At 53.3% G+C, this 20,003-nt stretch overlaps 1 protein-coding gene across 1 annotated transcript in view; it reads left to right on the top strand.

Annotated features, from left to right (window-relative positions):
* Window positions 1–19,784, top strand: part of OTOG (otogelin) — an 86,766-nt gene extending 66,982 nt beyond the window's left edge. Inside the window, exons 37-54 of the mRNA XM_057553254.1 lie at window positions 570–753; window positions 3,129–3,349; window positions 3,560–3,698; window positions 5,163–5,357; window positions 5,558–5,770; window positions 6,367–6,471; window positions 6,668–6,775; window positions 7,385–7,486; window positions 10,205–10,303; window positions 11,586–11,626; window positions 12,779–12,854; window positions 12,980–13,158; window positions 13,942–14,046; window positions 14,230–14,349; window positions 15,658–15,703; window positions 16,401–16,478; window positions 18,035–18,114; window positions 18,238–19,784. Coding sequence (XP_057409237.1) covers window positions 570–753; window positions 3,129–3,349; window positions 3,560–3,698; window positions 5,163–5,357; window positions 5,558–5,770; window positions 6,367–6,471; window positions 6,668–6,775; window positions 7,385–7,486; window positions 10,205–10,303; window positions 11,586–11,626; window positions 12,779–12,854; window positions 12,980–13,158; window positions 13,942–14,046; window positions 14,230–14,349; window positions 15,658–15,703; window positions 16,401–16,478; window positions 18,035–18,114; window positions 18,238–18,438 — 2,292 coding nt within the window. The 3' untranslated portion in view covers window positions 18,439–19,784. The remainder of the gene's footprint in view (window positions 1–569; window positions 754–3,128; window positions 3,350–3,559; window positions 3,699–5,162; window positions 5,358–5,557; window positions 5,771–6,366; window positions 6,472–6,667; window positions 6,776–7,384; window positions 7,487–10,204; window positions 10,304–11,585; window positions 11,627–12,778; window positions 12,855–12,979; window positions 13,159–13,941; window positions 14,047–14,229; window positions 14,350–15,657; window positions 15,704–16,400; window positions 16,479–18,034; window positions 18,115–18,237) is intronic.
* The last annotated feature ends 219 nt before the right edge of the window (window positions 19,785–20,003 follow it).

Here is a 20,003-nt window from a genome sequence, read left to right as displayed (position 1 = left end):
TAACAGGGGTTGTAGCTTTGAGTTTAAAGTGTTGCATATTTAACAAACATTGCTTGAGCCCCCGATTCATGTCAGGCCCAAAGGCAGGTGCTGGGGATTCAAAGGTGAGTGAGACACAGTTTCTGCCCTTAAGAAACTCACAGCCCATGGAGGGCCTTGATGACGGAACAAATCTGTCTTAAAGGCCAGCACAGAGCTGGGGGAGACTCCAGAGAAGGGGTACCCAACCCAGCGGCTGGGGATTTAGGGTCAGTCTCCCAGAAGAAATGATCTGAGCAGAATCAGGAAAAAAGAGAGTGATTAGAAGGGCTCAGGATTATTTGGGCATGTAGATGTCGCTTGCCTCCAGCTGTTGCATTTCTTGTTTCATTGTTTCGTGCTCATAACATGTTTTTAGAACTTTTCCATGCCACCTTGGACTGTGTCTTGGCTGCGTGTGCCTGAAATAGAGCCTGCCATGTAGCAGATGCTTAATAACTGCTAGTTGGATAAATGGATGGATGGAGGGAGGGAGGGACGGATGGACAGGCAGACAAGCTGTGCTCACATTGAACACCCTCCCCCACAAGGTGTCTGTGGACTTGCAGCCTGTGTGGCCCCCTGTGAGCAGGTACGGGTTCAGAATTGAGGACACAGGCCACATGTACATGATCCGGACGCCATCACACATCCAGATCCAGTGGCTCCACAGCTCAGGACTCATGATCCTGGAGGCCAGCAAAGCCAGCAAGGCCCAGGGCCGTGGCCTCTGCGGTGAGGTGGGACCCAGCTGGGGGGGGAGGGGGATGCTTCCTGGGTCCACCTCTGCCCCCAGACACAGGTTCCCCTGGAACATGGAAAGCTGGGACAGAGTGCCGGGCCAGAGGTGGGCCCAGCAGAGCTGCCAGGGCAGAGACCTAACGTCTTGTGTTCTGGGGCTGAAGCTGCCAGCAGGGAGATGGCACAGGGCTGTGGCCTTGGCCAGTTGTCACTTCAGCCGAGATTGTCAGCTTCCCTGATCGCTTCCTAACACCAGATAATCTTCCCTGTCTGCATATGCCCGGGCACTTCACAAAACACTTCTACACTCTGATCTCACTTATTCCAGGTCATCCACGCAATAGCCCTGAGGGATGGCCATTGAACTAAAGAAGAAAGGGGGCTCAGAGAGGTTAAGTGGCTTGCCTAAGATCACACAGCAGAGCTGCCACAACACAGAACTAGTGCTCTTCAGGCCGCAGCATGGTTGCAGAGAGCATGCCCTAAGGGCCTGGATGTATTTTGATAAGAACAAGGGGTACAGGAGGAGTCTAAGTGTGGACTGCTGCTCCTTGCAGGTGCAGAAGGATGTGGGCCCCCATAAAGTGCTCCATGACAAACTGTTGTGATTATGATGATGGATGACATAGGAATACTTACACACACATACTTGCATGCCCTCCATGCGTAAACCTGCACCCATTTTATTCATTCACACTCATGCGCCTGTGTTCAGAATGCCTTCTACGCATGAGCTAACACGTGTGAGCCTGCTCATTCTTTCATTTGTGCAACACATAAACACATATTTACCGTGTACCAGTCACTAGGGACAGAACAGTAGGCAAAAAAGACAAAATGTGTCTTATGAAGCTTCCATTCTTACTGGCACAAACATCTCTCCTTACACACACACACGCACACACACACACACACCACCATTACCACCTCCTCTGCTATCCCTTTCTCACCATTTTTTCCTTCTACTATTTGTGCCTGATGCAGAGTGCTGTGGTCAGCCTCTGGCGGGCCAGCTCCTCCCTAGGATGCCTTGGTGACACCCTTCAGTGACTCAATGCCAAGACCAAAAATCTGACCATTGGGACTGTTGATAAAAATCTGAGGATTTTGTAGTAAATCATGCTTTATATTCACGAAATTGGTGCCTGGAGGTGTCAGAGCAGAAGTCAGCAAATGTAGTTCTATTTTATCCAAACTAACACTTGGTATCTTGGGCACCTGCTAGGCAACTTGGGGGAATATTGAGAGAGTGAGACTATAAGGGAAAATGAATCTTTGCACTCAGAGAGCAAAACAGACCTGCAAAATGAACCTGTTACACAGAATTGGGACAGTCATGGACGGTGCATCTGAGGAGCCCGTGAAGGAAGGACTTCTGAGAAAGTGTTTCAGACAGAAGGAGTAGCATAAGCAAAGTCAAGGGCAGGGAAGTGTGTGTTTGGAGCCTAGAGTGTGAGAGATGAAGCTGAAGGTTAAGATCATGTTAGAAGCTGTGACAGATAAACTTCAGCGCTGCCCCCATCTCAGTGCCTTAACACAATAGAAGTTTATTCCTTGCACACATAAATTCCCCGGTGGAGATTCCTTCCATCCTGTGGCTCTGCCATTTTCAACACAAGCTTCCAACTTCATAGAAGGGAAAAGAGCTGGGCAGGTTTTACGGATCCAACCTGGAAGTGGTGCCCATCACCTTCACTCACGTTCCATTGGCGGGGACTTACCACGTGGTCTCACCAACCACAGGAGAGCCTGGGAGAAATAGGCTAGTGGCCCGCCCAGGAAGGAGAGGAAACAGGTGTTATAATTAGCTAGCAATCTCTGCTAAAGCAGATTTTTTGGAGTAACTTTTAATTTTGATATAACGTTAAACTTAGAAGTTGCAAAAATAGTATAAGGAACTCCTATGTATTTTTGACCCAGATTTACCAAGTGTTCACATTTTGCCTATTTGCTTCTCTTTCTCTCTCTCTCTCCATATATATATATATATATATGCGTGTATATATTATATATATACATACATATGCATGTATATATGCATTAATATATGTATATATGCATTTTTATATATTCACTTTTCTATGCATATGCCTTTTATATAAATGCATTTTTTTCTGAACCATTTGAAAGTATGTTTGAGACACTGTGTTCCTTTATCCTTAGATACTTTGGTGTGTATTTCCTAAACAAAGACAGTTTCTTTCACAGTGCATTTCTTAGCTTCTCTGTGCCTTATGTCTCTCATCTATAAAATGGGGATAACAGTGATACCAGTCTGGAAGAATTATTGTGAGGAATATTCAGTGTGACAGCTGGGGACCTGGGAGTGGTGATTATTATGGCCGCTGGGGTAATTCTGCCCCTTTCAGGTATCTGTGATGGGGACGCAGCCAATGACCTCACCCTGGAGGATGGCTCTGTGGTGGGTGAGGCCGAGGACCCTGCTCCCTTTCTGGACAGCTGGCAGGTGCCCAGCTCCCTGACCTCGGTGGGCCAGACCCGCTTCCGCCCGGACAGCTGTGCCACAGCCGACTGCTCTCCCTGCCTTCGCATGGTGTCCAACCACACATTCAGCGCCTGCCACCGCTTTGTAGGTGTCACCTGGGTTCAGCGTGGGGGGACCTCCTGGGCCGAGAATGGCAGCATCTACCTGCAGAGGGCGAGCTCCCTAGAGGTGTTGATCCTGGGACAGATTGGGAGCCTGCCAAAGCTCCTTGTTGCCCCTGGGCCGGGCTGGGAGGAGCTGAGCCCTGAGATACGGGGGATGAGGGTAGGCAGCACCATCTGATGCACGGCCCAGGTCACCCCGGAGTCATTCTGTGAGCTGTGGATCCGGGACACCAAGTACGTGCAGCAGCCCTGCATGGCACTGACCGTGTACGTGGCCATGTGCCACAAGTTCCACGTGTGCATCAAGTGGCGGCGCTCCGACTACTGCCGTGAGTTGCAGGGGTTGGGGGGGGAGGGGGAGGAGAGGGGAAGGGCCGGGGGCTCTCCTCCATGGCTGCTTTTGCTCTCACCCCTCACCCCTGTTAGAGTGGGAGAAAGGCTCACAGACCTGAGTCCAGGTCTAGGCTTTCCCAGATTTAATTAGTCGTTCACTCACTAATGGATATTAATTAATTTATAGATATTTTCTAAATAAATCTATAAACATACTAACAAACTAAAAATTTTTACTTTTATTATACTTTATATTAATACATCAAATACATGTTTTATGTTTATTATTTAGTTTCTTTGAGTCTCCTTGCCTCATCTGTAAAATGGGGGCGGTCATAGCACTTTCCTTGAGGGTCGTTTTGAAGATGACATGAGATAATGTGTACAGAGTGCCTCACACAGGCCCATCACACGTTACTATCCAGTAAATATTAGTTCCTTTCTCTTAACTTTTAGTCATGTTTCTCTTTTGGTCTCTCCTCTCCTTCGTTGAGGATGGACGTGAGAGCATTCCTCCCCACCCCCATTAGGTTTGCACTAGTGGGGTAGGCAGGGGTGGACCAGCCTAGAGTACTTTGATTTATAAATGTGAACACATCCAGAAAGGCTGGAAACAGCTCAAAGGAAGGCCACACCTATAATAAGATAGATAGAAGATGAAAAGACAAAATCATCTAGAGTAGTGTTTTTCAAACTGTGGATCCCAGCTCAGTGGGTATGAAATCAGCATACCCACTGATTTGGGCGTCAGCATCAGCATTTTTAAAATACAATAGAATAAAAAATACTAGTGTGTACTGCACCTAGAATGATAAGTATTGTCTTGTGAAAAGGTTTTTTGTTTCAATATAGCAGTGATTCTCAATCCCAGCTACCCTTTGAAATCACCCAGAGAACTTCAAAAAGTACTCATGCTTGGGCCCCACAATCAGAAATGCTAATTCAGTTGGTCTGAGGTGGAATCCCAGCCATGGTGTTGCAAAAGCTCTCAGTGATTCTTTTACAGTGGCTTGAGGAGCACTGTTTACATGCATGTGTATATTGGACCACAACGTGAGATCTAGTTTTTACAATCAAGAAAGTTTGGAAACACTGATCTATAGCAAGGGGTTGGCAAATGTTTTCTGTAAAGGACCAGATAGTAAATATTTGAGGCTTTTGGGACCATATGGTATCTGTCACAATTACTCAGCTCTGCTCTTGTAGTACAAAAGCAGCCAGATACAATAGGTAAATGAATGGGTGTGGCTGTGTTTCAATAAAACTTTATTTGCAAAAACAGGCAGCAGGCTGGATTTGGGCTGTGGGCTGTGCTTTGCTGGCTCCTGATCTAGAGGAAGGAGGCAATGACACTAAACCCCTTTGCACTCTCTACTGAGGCACAGATGATGCTCTGAGCCCCCTCCTCACCCTGCCTGGGGTCTGAGCTCAGGCTGGTGCCCGCTGCTGTGCCCCTGCAGCCTTCCTGTGCCCCAGTGACTCCACATACCAGGCATGTGTGGCAGCCTGTGAGCCCCCCGAGACGTGCCAGGATGGGATGCTGGGCCCGCTGGACCCAGAGCAGTGCCAGGTGCTGGGCGAGGGCTGTGTCTGCTCTGAGGGCACTATCTTGCACCGGCGCCACTCGGGGCTCTGCATCCCCGAGGAGAAGTGCGGTAGGTTCCTGCCCTCCCTGGGCAGGGCCCTCTCCTCAACCTAGGGTCTCCTTCACCCTCCTGCTACCCATGGCTGAGGCCCCCTGCATCCCTCCAGGTCTACTCTGGGGGTGGTCAGTTTCCCAGGGAGGGTCTGGCCCGGGACAGTCTGGGTCTCTCCACCTTCCTCAGTCCCCTGCACCCCGCCATGCCCACTGCAGCCTGCACAGACAGCACGGGGGTGCCGCGGGCCCTGGGGGAGACCTGGAACAGCTCCCTCAGTGGCTGCTCCCAGCACCAGTGCCAAGCTCCGGACACCATTGTCCCAGTGGGCCTGGGCTGCCCAGGCCCCCGCCCTGAAAGCTGCCCACGCTTCGGGGAGGTGGCTCTGCTCCTGCCCACCGAGGATCCCTGCTGCCTGGGGACTGTTTGCGGTGAGTCCCACCCTGCACTTCCCTAGACCTCAACTGTAAGATGGTTAAAAGGCTCCAGCTCTGCCTCTTAACCTTGATGGATAGGATAAGCCCTGGAGAAATGAAGGTGTCTTATGGGGGTGTGTTGGGGGGAGTGGAGGACCTGCGGTGGGGTGGGGGCGCTGTGCCCTATGAGTCAGTGTGGGGCAGGGCTTAAAGGCACGGGCTCTGGAGCCAGGCAGCCTGGTGGATGCTCGCTCCACCACCTTGCAGCCTTGTGACCTCAGGAGGTCATTTAACATCCTCCGTGCCTCGGTCAGTTCTGTAGCATGAGGCTGATAATGGTACCCACCTTCTGGGTCGTTATGAGAATGACAGAAGTTGATACTGATCTAGTAGAACAGCAGTGGGCACATGGCCCAGCTCAATGAATGTTAACTCTGATTGCTCTTCTGTCTCAGTCCTGGACTCTGTGTGACCCTCAGAGGCCCCCTCCAAGAACTTGGGTCCTGGAGGCTAGGGGAAGTACTGGGGGCCAGGTGTCCAGGGGCTGGGCAGTGCTGGAGGCTGGGGGAGTCCCAGCCTCCAGGTGACAGTCCCTGTGGCCCCTGGGCCAGTGTGTAACCAGACTCTGTGTGAGGGCCTCGCCCCCACCTGCAGCCCAGGCCACCGACTCCTCACCCACTTCCAGGAGGACTCCTGCTGCCCCAGCTACAGCTGTGGTGAGAGGTCCCAGCGTGGGGGATAGGGGAGGATACCTACCACCCAGGGGCAGGGAAGCCCTGCAGCTGGGCGAGGGGAGCAAGGACAGCTCTGGGGACTGGGTTCTGGCTGGAGATTAAAGCAGAGCTAGGGTGGGGGTCCAGGTGTGGCCATGCAGGGTCTGCTCCCAGTGCCAAAATTCTGTCTTTTCCCCAGAGTGTGACCCAGACCTGTGTGAGGCAGAGCCGGTCCCCAGCTGTCGCCAGGACCAGACCCTGATTGCGGGCCGCCTGGGGGATTCGTGCTGCACCTTCTACTTCTGTGGTGGGTCGACATGCCATCAGATGTTAACATGCACGCCTGGATCACAGCCACCTCCTTCCTCACCCCTGCTTCCCTGGGTGGCTGGGAGGAAAGGGTGGGGATCTTCTGGTGGAGTGGGCACGGGGAGAAGGGTGAGACCTCTGTCCAGAAGGAAGTGTAGGAAGAAGAGGAAACCACCACCGCTTCACCCCATACATTACTGAGCACAAGAAAATTGGTGCTTGTTCAGTGTAAGAATTTAGGTGGATGTGAGAGAGAACTTCCAGGTTCTGCCTCCAGGACAGGTCACACTGGACTGTGGAACACTGCTAGTGTTACCGAACCAAACTTGCATTTGCAAGCAAGGAGAACAGGCGGCTAATGCTCAAAAGACCCAAATTCCTTGCTTGGCGCCTGCAATAAATGCTGCACTTTCCTTCATCCCATGCCAGTGTCAGTAGATTGGCGGTACTGCACGCAGGTGAGCGGACCCAAGTTTGGTTCGGTAATGCTATGAGTCTGGCACCTGTCACACGTGGGGTTTAGGTGCCTCCCCCAGCAACCTGCTGTGTACCATGCTCCCCAGGAGAGGTACTGCCTGTGACAGCGGTGGCCCTTCTCTCCCCTCAGCCTGTGGCGACTGTCCAGATCCCATCCCCGAGTGTCAGGAGGGGGAGGCGCTCACCGTGGACAGGAACACCACGGAGCTCTGCTGCCCTCTGTACCAGTGTGGTGAGTCCTGCTGGATATGGGGGCCAGGGCCGGAAGGGGCTCTGGGGACCTTCACAGAGTCCTCACCCTGGGACCAATGGGAGTTCAACAGGGGGCAACAGGGAGCCCCCAGGTGGCGAGGTCTGGGGAAGCCGTGGGAGGAGGCCCCTCCCGAGGAAGCTGGGCCAGGCCCTGGGAGCTGGATCGCAGGGGTACAGGCTGTCACATAGGTGGCTCTGAGGCTTCCTAAGGAAAGTCCCTGTTCCCTCCATGGAGGCTCCCAGGGGCCAGGGGGAGGCCTGGGTTGAGGGACAAATGCTTAGGCCACTCGCATTCTCTCAGCCTGGATCCACAGTCCTCATTCACTGACTGACCCAAGGCCCCTGCCTCGGGGTCCCTTTCGCCACTGTTACCATAGTACCTGCACGAGGCTGCATTTTGAAGCCTCTGAAGCTCTTTTATTTTGCAATGATAAATAAAAGTGAGCCCTTTCTGATATTTTTACAGGACATAACACCTGTAAGTAGGATGTACCTTAACATAGTACTGTATACTGTGTACAGTGTACTGTACCTTAATTGTACCTAATAAGCATAGTACAGCCAGCATCATGGACTTTAAGCAAACCTAATGGATGAAAATTAACAAAATGTTTAAATTTCAATATGACTTAATTTACAAAAATTCCTTTCCATACCGACTGTAGGAAAGATGTGAGGTAGACTGCACTGGCACAGAGCAGTGTAGGGCGGGGCCTCCTCCAGGATACCCCAAGGGCAACCCCGACTGGTTCAATGTCAAGAGCCAACTTTGAAACAATGTAGGCTCCCACTGAGAGTTCCCCAAAAGGCTTGGCCATACCCGACCAAGTAGCTCCAGCTGGGGGCTCAGAGGCCGCTTGTCACAAAGTGTTTACACAGCTCATCTGAGCAGAGAATCAGCGTCCTTCCTCTCCAGCCTCTCTCCTCATCTCTCCTCCTCAGCCTCCCTCTCCCTGTTTCTCAGAAAGTACTCCTGTAACGTGGAGTGAGTACAGGCATATGGAGTCAGTCAGGGTTTTGAGCCCCAGCCATTTACTAGCTGTGTGGCCTGGGGCAATGTACAACCTCTCTGAGCCAAGGTTCCTCATTTGTGTAATGGCGATAATAGTATGTACCTCGAGGGGCTGTTGTGAAGGTTAGAGATAATATATGTAAAGTGTGTGCTGTGTACATAGTACCTTAATATAACAGTGCTTGGCATACAGTAGGTGCTCAGTAAACAGAGGCCATCGATATTATTACCTTGTCCCAGTCTTCATTATACTTTTCTTACAAAAGCACTATCTAAGCCTTGTAGAAAGTATAGAATCCAAGTAAATACAAGAAAATGAAAACACTATTTTCCTACCTCCCAGACATTTTATTGTCAGTATCCTCCAATTCAGTACAGATCCTTCTAGATATTCTCCCCTTTTAGGTAAGTATGTTTTACCAAAATGAGGTCATACTGTACATGCTCTTTTTTACCCAGGTATTTTCAGTTAATGATGTTTACCTTTCATGTTAATAACATTTTCAAGTCATAGAGTACCAATCCATGGTTTTTCTGGTCTGTTCAATCCAGGATCCCATCCAGATCCACACATTAACATTATGTCTCTTAAATGTCTTCTAATCTAGCACACGTTCCTTCTTCTGTATGATGCTAAATTGTAGAGTTTGGGCTATGGGCCTGCAGAAGGTCTCATGTTCTGGGTTTATCTGGTTGCTTCCTCTTGGAACCATTTACCTTGCTCTTCTGTCCACTGTGCTTCCTGTAAACTGGAAGTTAGATCCAAGACTTGGTGGCTTCAAATTAAAAATCTTTGGCTACACTGTCCTCGAGCTTCATAGGACATCACACCAGGAGACGTGTACTCTGTGGTTGAGCCAGTATAACCGAGGTTCACGTTGGCCCTGGATTACGGTGGCAGCTGTCTGATCTGTCCATCTTACATTTACAAATTTCCTCTTTCAACCAGAAAGTAACCCATTATTTGGACATTATACAAATGCCCTTCTCCCCTCTACCTCTTATGTTTTTGAAACACCGATTAATACTCCTTACCTGTGCCAATAATTTTTTTTTGTAAATCAGAGAAGTTTTACCATCTTTCACCTTCAGCGTTGACCCTGGCACCTCCCCTCTTGACCAGAAAGTTGTGTCCAGGGATTCCTCGCTCCTTGCCTTGGTCTCTCAATAAATGAGAATGGCCGAGGAATCCTAAACTAAGAGGGGACTGGCTGGAGAGCAGGAAGACGGGAAGTGTGAGCCCTAGAGTGTAGCATCTGCTGAAGCAGAGCAGGCTCCAGGTGGGCTACAAGAGGATGACGTCTCCACAGTGTAGGAGGAGTTGTGTTCTTCTTAGAGAGAAACTGTCCCATCAGCGGAGCTTCAGCTGGTCACCCGCTCCCCTCTGACCACTACTCTCAGGGTGACACAGCATCCAAGGGAGGGAGGCCCAGCCAAGTGAATTTAAGGTTCTGACACTGTCAGGTCGCTAGTGCCTCCCAGGGCAGAATGAGGGCCTCCTGATGTAGTTCTACGGGGAGACTTCAGGAGCCCAGTCTTCTCCCCTGGACCCCAGGGGGTGTCTGAGGACACTGGGGGGACCTCGGAGGAGCTAGGAGGTACTCCCTCCTTAGCCAGTGTGTTTCTGAGTATTCCTGCTCCAAGGTGTCTGTGGCTGACGTGTCCCCTGCCTCCCCGCCCACGCAGTGTGTGAGAGCTTCCGCTGTCCCCACATGCAGTGTGGCATGGGCACTGCCCTGGTGGAGGTGTGGAGCCCAGACCGCTGCTGCCCCTACAAGTCCTGTGGTAAGTCCCCGCACAGGGACACCCCTCCCCAAAGGCGGAGATCCAGGCCCCTTGGGGGAGAGGGGAGCCGGGCCACCACTGTCCACTTGGCTCAGATTCGACCCCTCCAGAGTCACCAGAGGGAAGCCACCAAAATGACCCTCCCGCTGCACCCGCTCCCTGAGTGCTGAACATTCTTTGTCTTCCCCGGATAAAAGAAGGAAAAAAACAACTTCCCTGTTCCAAAAAGGAACTTCTCCACCTTAAAAAGTCTTTATTGCAACCATCCGATAGTAAATATGATTTTGTTCAAATTCACCTCAAATCCTTTTGAGAAGCAGGCAGGGAGTGGCAGTGATCAGTAATGAACACCTGCGAGCTTTATATAAAAATGTTTTTCAGGGACTTCCCTGGCAGTCCAGTGGTTAGGAGGACTTCGCCTTCCAATGCAGGTGGTGCAGGTTCAGTCCCTGGTCGGGGAGCTAAGATCCCACATGCCTCGGGGCCAAAAAACCAAAACATAAAACAGAAGCAATATTGTAACAAATTCAATAAAGACTTTAAAAATGGTCCACATCAAAAAAATCTTTTTAAAGAGATGCTTTTCAAAAAAGAGTTGAGAGACTCTGTTTTGCATCTGGATATTTTGCTTGCTTTTTCCAGGCCTCACTGGAATGTAAACTTCACGAGGGCAGGAATTTTAGTCTGTTTTATCCATGGCTTTGTCCCCAGAACAGAGAAAAATCTCGGCATATAGGCACTTAAAACTATTTGCTGCATGAATGGGTGACTCCGAAGTGTGTTTCACAGCCACTGTGACCTTGACTTCTCCTCCTCCTGAAGCTAGAACTGGTGGAGCCCTTAAGTTAGTCAGCGGTGCCTCGGCAATCAGCTCCCTCGTGGCTTAGAACTGGACCTGCTCATGGGCGAAGGCTTGGAGTAGAGCTCAGCTTGCTGAGCATATATATTTGGGAAATGCAGATGGTCAGAAATTCCACCCTTGCCTTGTCCCTTCCTGGAGAGGCCCCATTCTGCTCTAGAATGTGCTCCGGAGTACGGGGTGATGGAAGGGAACCTGGTATTGATCCATCTACCTGTTTATCCTCCCTGCACATTCTATGTGGAGCTCGGCATTTGGACCCATCACGCCCCACCTGCCCAACCAGGGGAGCTGCAGCCCCCATGCGGGATGGAGGGCAGCTAGAGGAGGAGCTGCACCTGCAGTGAGGGGCCTGGGAGGCTCAGGGGGACTCCCACCTGGACACCTCTGGTGAGGTGGGTCCTGTCCCCTCCTGTTTTTCAGAGTGTGACTGCGACACAATCCCAGTGCCCCGGTGCCGTCTGGTATGAAGACCCTGCTCCTCCCCACTCCCCCTGGTCTGCCTCCCCCTTTTTCTTTCCTTCTCTTTCCCTTCTCTTGGAGACCCTATTCCTTTAATCTAGTGCAATGAGCCTTGAATTGCAAGTCAGCATTCTCATCCCAAGCTCTGCTGTCTGGGCACAGTGCCCTCGCTTGTAAAGTGGGCCTGATCATGCTTCAGAGTTGTGGTGAGGATTAAGTACTATGATGATGCTGATGCTGATGCTGGTGATGATGCTGGTGGTGATGATGCTGGTGGTGATGGTGCGGGTGGTGATGGTGCGGGTGGTGGGGATGGTGGGAATGATGGTGATGATGTAATGGTGATGGTGGGGATGGTGTGGTGGTGGTGAAGAAGATGCTGCTTCTGCTGCTGGTGGGGATGGCAGGGATGATGATGATGGTGATACTCATGACGGTAGCTGATGTTTACCGAGAGCTAACTATATGCCAGGAACTTTCTTATGTCTATTATCATATTAATTCTCACGACAGCCCAACGAGATTGCGTCTATGATTATCTCAATTATACAAACAAGAAAACTAAGGTTAAGGTCATGTAGCTAGTCAGTCACAGAACCAGGATTGCAACCAGGATATCTGACTCCAGAGAACATGCCCTTAACCACCAGGCTGCATGGCCACTGAGAGAAGTGAAAATACTTTAAGAAATGGAAAGTTTTGCTTAAAGTTATGTTTTCTACATGATTTTTTGGATTATAAGTATTCCCTCTTTCCCACCTAGCCCACATTTTCTCTCATTTTGTCCCCCATCCCATCCTCTTCTCCTTTTAACTGGTGAGAAGGAAGGGAAGTGTATGAGCCAAGCAGGGCCCTGGGCCGGCAGCCATGCAGGGGGCCCTCGCTGAAGTGGCCAGTGGGTGCTCAGAATGACAGGAGAGTCCTGAGGCCCGGGAGAGGACACTGGGGAGCCACATGGGCATCCTCGAGGGAGGGTGACTGAGCTCACAGGGTGCCAAGGGCCCCCCTGGCTCACAGGCCTGCCAGCCCCTCCCCGCCGCCGACTCCCGCCCACTGCAAGGAGACGACTGACAAGAGAGGGCCCCAGGTGGCAGGCTGCTCACGGCGGGGCTGGGTCTCCTCACCCGGGGTGCTGACGGCCTCTGCCCACCCAGGGGGAGAAGTCCCAGCTGGACGAGGCGTTCATGCACAGCGCGGGGAACGTGTGTGGCTGCACCAAATACGAGTGTGGTGAGTGGGGAGGGGGAGCCGGGGAGGTCGAGCCAGCTGGGTGAGCCAGGGGTGGGCCAGCCGGCCTGGGGCCAGTGTGGGCGCTGGGCTCTTGGTGACTGTCGCCGCCTTGCTTGCCCATCCAGTGAAGGCCCCCGTGTGTCTGAGCCGCGAGCTGGGGGTGATGCAGCCGGGCCAGACGGTGGTGAAGGTCTCCGCAGAAGGCGTGTGCCACACATCACACTGCACCACAGTGCTTGACCCTCTTACCAGTTTCTACCAGATCAACACCACCTCCGTGCTGTGTGACGTCCACTGCGAGGCGGTAGGGGGCAGCGGCGCAGGACGGGGTGTGCAGGGCCAGGGGGAGCTGGCCTGTAGACCCTTGGTGCTCTGGGAATCAGAGGGGCCCTTCAAGCTCCACCAAGCTCTTTGGATGAGTCTAGAGAGTGGGCATTGGGGGGACCTCTGAGACCTCTGTGGAAAGTGCTGAGGCCAGCAGAGGAACAGCAAGAGTGAAGGCCTGGCAAGGGTGAGCATTTGACAGAGAAAACTCACGTTTATTAAGCACCTACTTATGCCTGGCAAGGTCCCTATCTTCTTGGTTTGTGTGTTTGTACTGCTACCCTTTGTTGAGTGCTTCTATTGATACGTGCCCAGTACTTAGGACAGTGACTGGCTTCTATTAAGGGCTAAATAAGTATGAGTTGAATAAAAGGGATTGGAATTATTCCCATTTTTCAGATGAGAAAACTGAGGTTTAGGGAAGTCCAGCCATTTGTCAAAATTGTCACAGGAACTGGGGCTCAAACTAAAGTCTATCTGGAATCAAAACTGCCATCCTTAATTACCAGCAAGGCCATCTCTTTGTCCACTGGGGCTGGGTTTAGGACCTGCTGTCTACCCTTATATCTACCCTGAGCCTCAGGGTAGATATAAGGATGACCTTCCTGCCTGAGATACAAGGAGGCTGGGAATTTCCTTTCTGAGCATCTACAGGGGGCCTTTCTCTGGGTTCTGGGCTCAGGGACAAGCAGACAGTGGGAGAGGCGGGAGGGTGGAGGTGGGTGTGTGGCCGAGGCCCCTCACGTCTCTCCCTGTCCTGCAGAACCAGGAGTATGAGCACCCGAGGGGCCTGGCGGCCTGCTGCGGCTCCTGCAGGAACGTGTCCTGCCTCTTCACTTTCCCCAACGGCACCACCTCCCTCTTCTTGGTATGCAGCCCCTTAACTGCACATCCCAGGAGGGGACACCTAGGACCAGGGCCCAGGGCTGGGAACAGATGGGGTCCTGGGCAGTGCCAGGTCCTGGGCTGCACCTGTCTTCGGAGCTGTGCCCTGTCGGTTCACTAGGGCCATCGGCCGCAGGTCCCCATCGGCTACCTCTGTGCCCTCTAGCCCGGGGCATCCTGGATCGCAGACTGCACCCGCCACCACTGCAGCAGCACGCCCCTGGGCGCCGTGCTCGTCCGCTCGCCCATCAGCTGCCCACCACTCAACGAGACCGAGTGTGCCAAGGTCAGTGCCGGCCGCCTCCCCCGCAGCGTGGCCTGAAGCCGGGCGCAGCAGCTGTCTTAGTGGTGGTGGCAGGTAGGGGCAAGGGTGTCTTGTGGTGTGGGGAGCTGTGGAAGGAGGGCTTCCCTGGAGCCTGGACCTGCCCTGCCACCCCAACTCCACATCTCTCCGTGTATCTTTGCTCTGACCACATCGCCCCACATCCTCACGCATCACACCACATCCTCACACATCACAGGGCCATGCCCAGATGCGCGCAGACATACACTGTCCCATGTTCTAGGCACACTCACATACACACCAACACGGGCAGTCAGCCGCTCACAGGCACCACACACTCCACGGGGACGTTAACACCTTGGCAAGCCAGTACACATACCACGCGCTGTCACACGCCAAGGCACACTTGCACGCACACACCACGCAGACGCACAGTTCAGTCCTGCGATGGGCTAACGGGTTCAGCACTAGCATGGACAGCTGTCACTACGGGCATACCTCAAGGAAAATGATTTCCTGGAGGGTTTGGGGTTATTGTTGAATTATTAGAGTTCTTGCCATTAATATTGGGCATTTAAAGATTTCTGGTCTCACTTAGAAAACAATTACACACATCCAAGCTTTCTCTCCACACAGACACACACATGCAAAATCACACATGTACACACACGTATGTGCTCACAAAACCACACACATATACTTAGACCGACGCTCACACACGCACACACACAGACACACACACTTATTTACAAAGAACTGTCACATCCATCGTTTTATCAGTTTCACAGCAGAGGAGGAGGGCTATCAGGAATCATTGCCCCACTTTAGAGATGGGAAAACTAAGTCCAGAGGAAACGGGTAGCTTATCCAGGGCTGAGATAGAGCCCAGGCCACTGACCCAAGTGGGTCAGTCCCTAACCCCTCCCCTCCCTGACCCTCTGTGCAGGAAACACTAAGGTGGACGACAGTACTGGGTGGGGGGGTGCATAAGGAGAGCTGCCACTGGAAAAACAGGAGGCCCTGGCGCCCTGCACCATCTTTACCCAGCCTCCAGCCTCACTGGGGGCTGAGGCAGCCTCAGTGCCAGTGTCCCAACCAATTGGGTTAGCCCCTGTGGCTCTCAATGGCCAGCTCAGGGGCCCCTTCCCCCTCTGGCCAGGGCCTGATGGACAATGGGGCCTGGAACTCCTGCCCTGGAGCATCATGGGAGGAAAGGAGTCTAGACTCTAGCAGTCTTTTTGCCTCTTGCTGGGATCTTGGCTCCTGGCCTAGGATGTGGTCTCCTACCCACCTCTCCTCCTCTCCCTCTAGGCTGGGGGCTCGGTGGTACTGTCCTTGGAAGGATGCTGCAGGACATGTGAGTGAGCATGGCGGAGGCCAGGGGTGAGGGGCTCTGGTGGGGGGGACAAGATGTCATGTTGGGGCTCAGAGGGCCAGGTTCCTGGCCTGGCGCTTCCAGTGGTGGCTCTTCAGGGGTGAGTAGTTGAAGGGATAACACCCCCGCTATGGGGCTAATGGTACAGACACAGATCTGCAGGTGGGCAGGGGCCATGCTCACATCCCTGTCCCAACAAAAGGCCTCTGCTCCTGTTGGAGACGGGACATGGGGACATTGGGTCCAGGAGGTTAGTAACTGACCAGCTACTCTGCCACCTCCTGCCCTGCCATGACCTCCAGCCGAGATGCCCCCCACATGAATTCTCCCTGTGGTCAGGAGCCTTGTCATGGAGGTGCCTTCAGGCCCATGAGCTCCCAGACCGAGTTTGAATGAGAGCTCGGTGCGTCTGTCCTCACCCCTGGCCCCTGGAACCTGCAGCCCCAACTGCGTGTGCGTGCATGTTCCAATCAGCCTTAGGACCTTTGCCCACATGCCTCCCATCCCCCAGGGCCCTCAACCTTTCCTTGGAGGGATGTAGAATTTTGGACCCTTTTATATCCACTTCACATATTCCAAGGAAACTGGGCTCAGTGCCTCATTGGCTGATCTCTGACCAACAACTCAATGTTCCCTGAATGTCCCGTGTGCTCCCTGTGACCCGTGTCCCTCTCCCCAGGTTCCCCGGGGACCCTGTTTCCCGTGGTCCCCGTTAGCCCCGCCTCTCCTCCACGGGTTAGTGTCCACTGCCACCCAGGTACTCCTCTCGGAAGCCCGCGGGACTGGAGGCGTGTAGCCGCGTTGCTATTTCTGCCAGTGTCCCTTCTGCTAGGTGGTCCTGAGCTCTGGGGGTGGGGGAGGGGAGTGCGGTGCCCCTGCTCCCTGCCTCTGGCAAAGGCCGTAGGGCCAGCAGTGCATGCTGGGTAGCACGCTGCACCCCTGGGCTTGCATGGGAATGCTTCAGCAGTGCCCGCTCTCTTGGTGCCCAATGCCCACCAGTGCCCAATGCCACCACTGCTTTGCTACCGCTGGTTACTCAGCTGGTCTCAGTCTAGGACCCTGAGGCCATGGCCAGGACAGCTCTCAGTTCTCCTGTCTCCTGGGAGCAGAGAGGGAGGAAAAAGTGAACTTAGGTGTGGCCAGGAGACCTCCAGCCGGTGTGGTTGGAAACCTACTTGGTGAAACCCAGAGGCCAGAAGAGGGGATTCCACCCCATTTCCCACAGGCACCCCGGGGTCACAGAGGGAGTCTATGCATCTGGCAAATATTTATTTAGCACCAATACGCCAGGCCCTGTTCTAGGCACTGTAGACACAGCATAAATGACACAGCCCCACAGAGCTGACGTTCTAATGGGAGAGACAGAGGAGCAAGTGAAATTACAATAAGATGGATGCATCTGGTTTTATGGGGGCTGAAACTTATGCAATTGGTGGGGGGGTGCTTCATTAAGAAAAAGAACACAAACTTACAAATCCATACCGAGGTATGAAAGTGAAGATTTATTTAGAATGAGAGAACTCACAACAAATTGTGGAAGGAGGCTGTGCAAAGGAAGACCCTAAAGCTTACATGTCAAGAGCATCATTATAAGTGTGTCTCTCGGGAAGGTGACAGTGCCCTGGATAGAAATAAGGAAGGGAGGGGTCAGGGAGGGAGGTTGGGTGGAGGGAGGATGTTGTAGTTTCAAGAAGAAGATCAGGAAAGGCCTTGGTGAGGAAATACTTGAGCAGGTGAGGGTGTAAATGAGCCATGTGATTGGTTGTCTTTGGGAGGCGTGGTCCAGGCAGAAGAAACTGCGCGCTTATCAATTTCCATCTCTGTAACAGCTGTGTGAGGTGGGTGACTCCTGGCCCTGTCCTGTTTGATAGCTATGGAAACCGAGTGATCCTGCTATGTGCAAACATCGGGCTAGGGACTGGGGTTTCCATTCACTCAGGCAATTGCGGGATCTTAATGCTTGAACTGAAGCTCAGAGAGAGGAGAGGACACATCCAGGGTCGCCAATGGATTAGAGACAGGCTTTGGGGCTGGGGTGGGCAGGCAGCTTGCCTTGTCCCCAAATCCTCGTCTTCCCTAGCCCAGAGTCCCCAGGCCGTCCCTGGCATCCTTCCCTGTCTCACCCATCTCCCCTGCCTTGTCACCTCCACCTCCTTCCAGGGCACTGAGTTAAAAGGGAGGGGCTCTAATGCATGGGCACTAACGCTGGTGGAGGGACCCTCCAGCATGACACTAACTGCCCCAGTCTGGCCCAGCCTGCTGCCCTGGGAGCACTACTCAGCCGCAGCTGCCTCACCCACCCTGTTCCCCCAGGTAAAGAGGATGGACGCTCTTGCAAGAAGGTGACTATCCGCATGACCATCCGCAAGAATGAATGCAGGAGCAACACCCCTGTGCGTGGCCCCAGCAAGGCGGTGGGGGGGGGGGGGGAGGCAGGGTGCAGCCGAAGATGGGGATGGGGGTGCTTTGGGGGATGGAAGCCACACAGGCTGCCTCACTGGCCTGCCCGTCTCCAGGTGAACCTAGTGTCCTGCGATGGGAGGTGTCCGTCCGCCAGCATCTACAACTACAACATCAACACCTACGCCCGCTTCTGCAAGTGCTGCCGCGAGGTGGGCCTGCAGCGGCGTTCTGTGCAGCTCTTCTGTGCCACCAACGCCACCTGGGTGCCGTACATAGTGCAGGAGCCCACTGACTGTGCCTGCCAGTGGTCCTGAGGCCTGGGGGCTGGGGCGGGCTGGACCACTTTTTGCTTCCAGCTGGCCCAGTGTAGGGTGGGCGGGGGGCACTAAAGGTGTGGAGAGCTGGTACGTGCTGAGCATGGACTGGCGGGCAGAGACACAGAGAGTGACTGGAACGGGCCACACCGGCCCATCCTGGCTCCCTCTCTGGGGTCCCCCTCCTCCACATATGGGAGAGTGCCACAGATTGGGGCTCAGGGAACTCAGCTCTGTCCCTGGCTTGAGGTCTGGGAAGGGTCCTAGGGCAGGGGCATCAGCCCCTGCACATCCGTGACTCTGGCTGCAGTGCTTTGGTAGAGGGGGTAAGAGCTTTCCTGAGAAGCCGGGACCAGGGCTGGACCCAAGACCCAATGGAGGGGCCAGATGTGGTGGCCCATTCTCTTTCTCGGCCCTTTTGACCACGGAAGAAGCCCAGACTCAGTAAAAGGAAAGGGGGCTTAAATTGAAACATCCAGGTCTGTGTATCTCTGCCCAGGAGGACTTCCCAGAAGCAAAGAGGGTGGGTTCCCAGGTGACGTGCTCTCACCAATGTCTGTGAGGTCAGGTCCGGAGACTGGGGAGTAGACTCAGTGACCTTCAAGCCCCCTGTAGCCCCAAGAGGGATGCCCTGGTATTCTGTTATTGACCTTGTAATTCAGGAAAGGATTTAGAAGAGCAGGGCCATGCCTGCTCCATACCCACCCCCACTCCCATCCCTCAAAACCGGCCTCGCCGGCAGGTGGGCTGGCTCTGGTGAGGTGTGGTGGATGAGTTGTGCTGGACCCTCCTCAGTGAGGGTCCGACTCATCCCCATGTGGGTGGACAGCCCACCCCTCTGAGGGCCCTATGGTGTTTAATGATACCTTCAGCTTGCAAGGGCAGACCCTGGCTTTACAATGTGCCTCTTCTCCAAGAACATAGCAGAGTTGGTCTCTGGAGGGGCCCGAGTGTGAGTTTTGTGGCTCAGCCAATTGCCAGCTTTCTACTTCATGGGACTGTCCGGCAGGAGAGCGATAGTCAGTGGAAAATGCAGGCCCTGTGCGTGTGCAGCTGCCTCTGAGCATTTCTCAGAGCCTTGTCTCTGAACCAGAGTGTCCTTCCTAAAGCCAGCCTAGGGCCCCCTCCACACCCCACCCTGTAGCCCTCCAACCCTACATACCACTTTGTGCTGCTGGGTCCAAAGGGCATGAACATGAGGTTGTTCAGACGCCAGCACTGCCCTGTATGTCTGGAGATGTACCCCTGGGATTGGGGTTGGGGCCCTGTGCCAGGATGGCCCCCAGCTGTTCTTGCAGCCTCTTTGTTCCTGTATCTGTGTTCTGTTTATATATCCAATAAACCACAGGAAGACATCAGACCTCTGAGCATCTCTGAAGGTGTCAGGTTTGCTTTGAATCTGAAGGAATTTCAGCTGTGAAGACAAAATCCTATTTTATGTCCGTGGAGGTCACCCTGACTTCTCTTGCCCCACCCGTGCCCAGCACTGTGCGCCACTCAGAGCAGGTCCTCCATGGGCATCTGCTGGTTGGAATTGAACTGATAGGAGGCTGGCTCCTAGAGGA

This window comes from Balaenoptera acutorostrata, chromosome 9, assembly GCF_949987535.1.
Source record: "Balaenoptera acutorostrata chromosome 9, mBalAcu1.1, whole genome shotgun sequence".
Classification (NCBI taxonomy): Eukaryota; Metazoa; Chordata; class Mammalia; order Artiodactyla; family Balaenopteridae; genus Balaenoptera; species Balaenoptera acutorostrata.
Note: the sequence above shows the minus strand (reverse complement) of the source record. Positions and strands in the feature narration are given on the sequence as shown.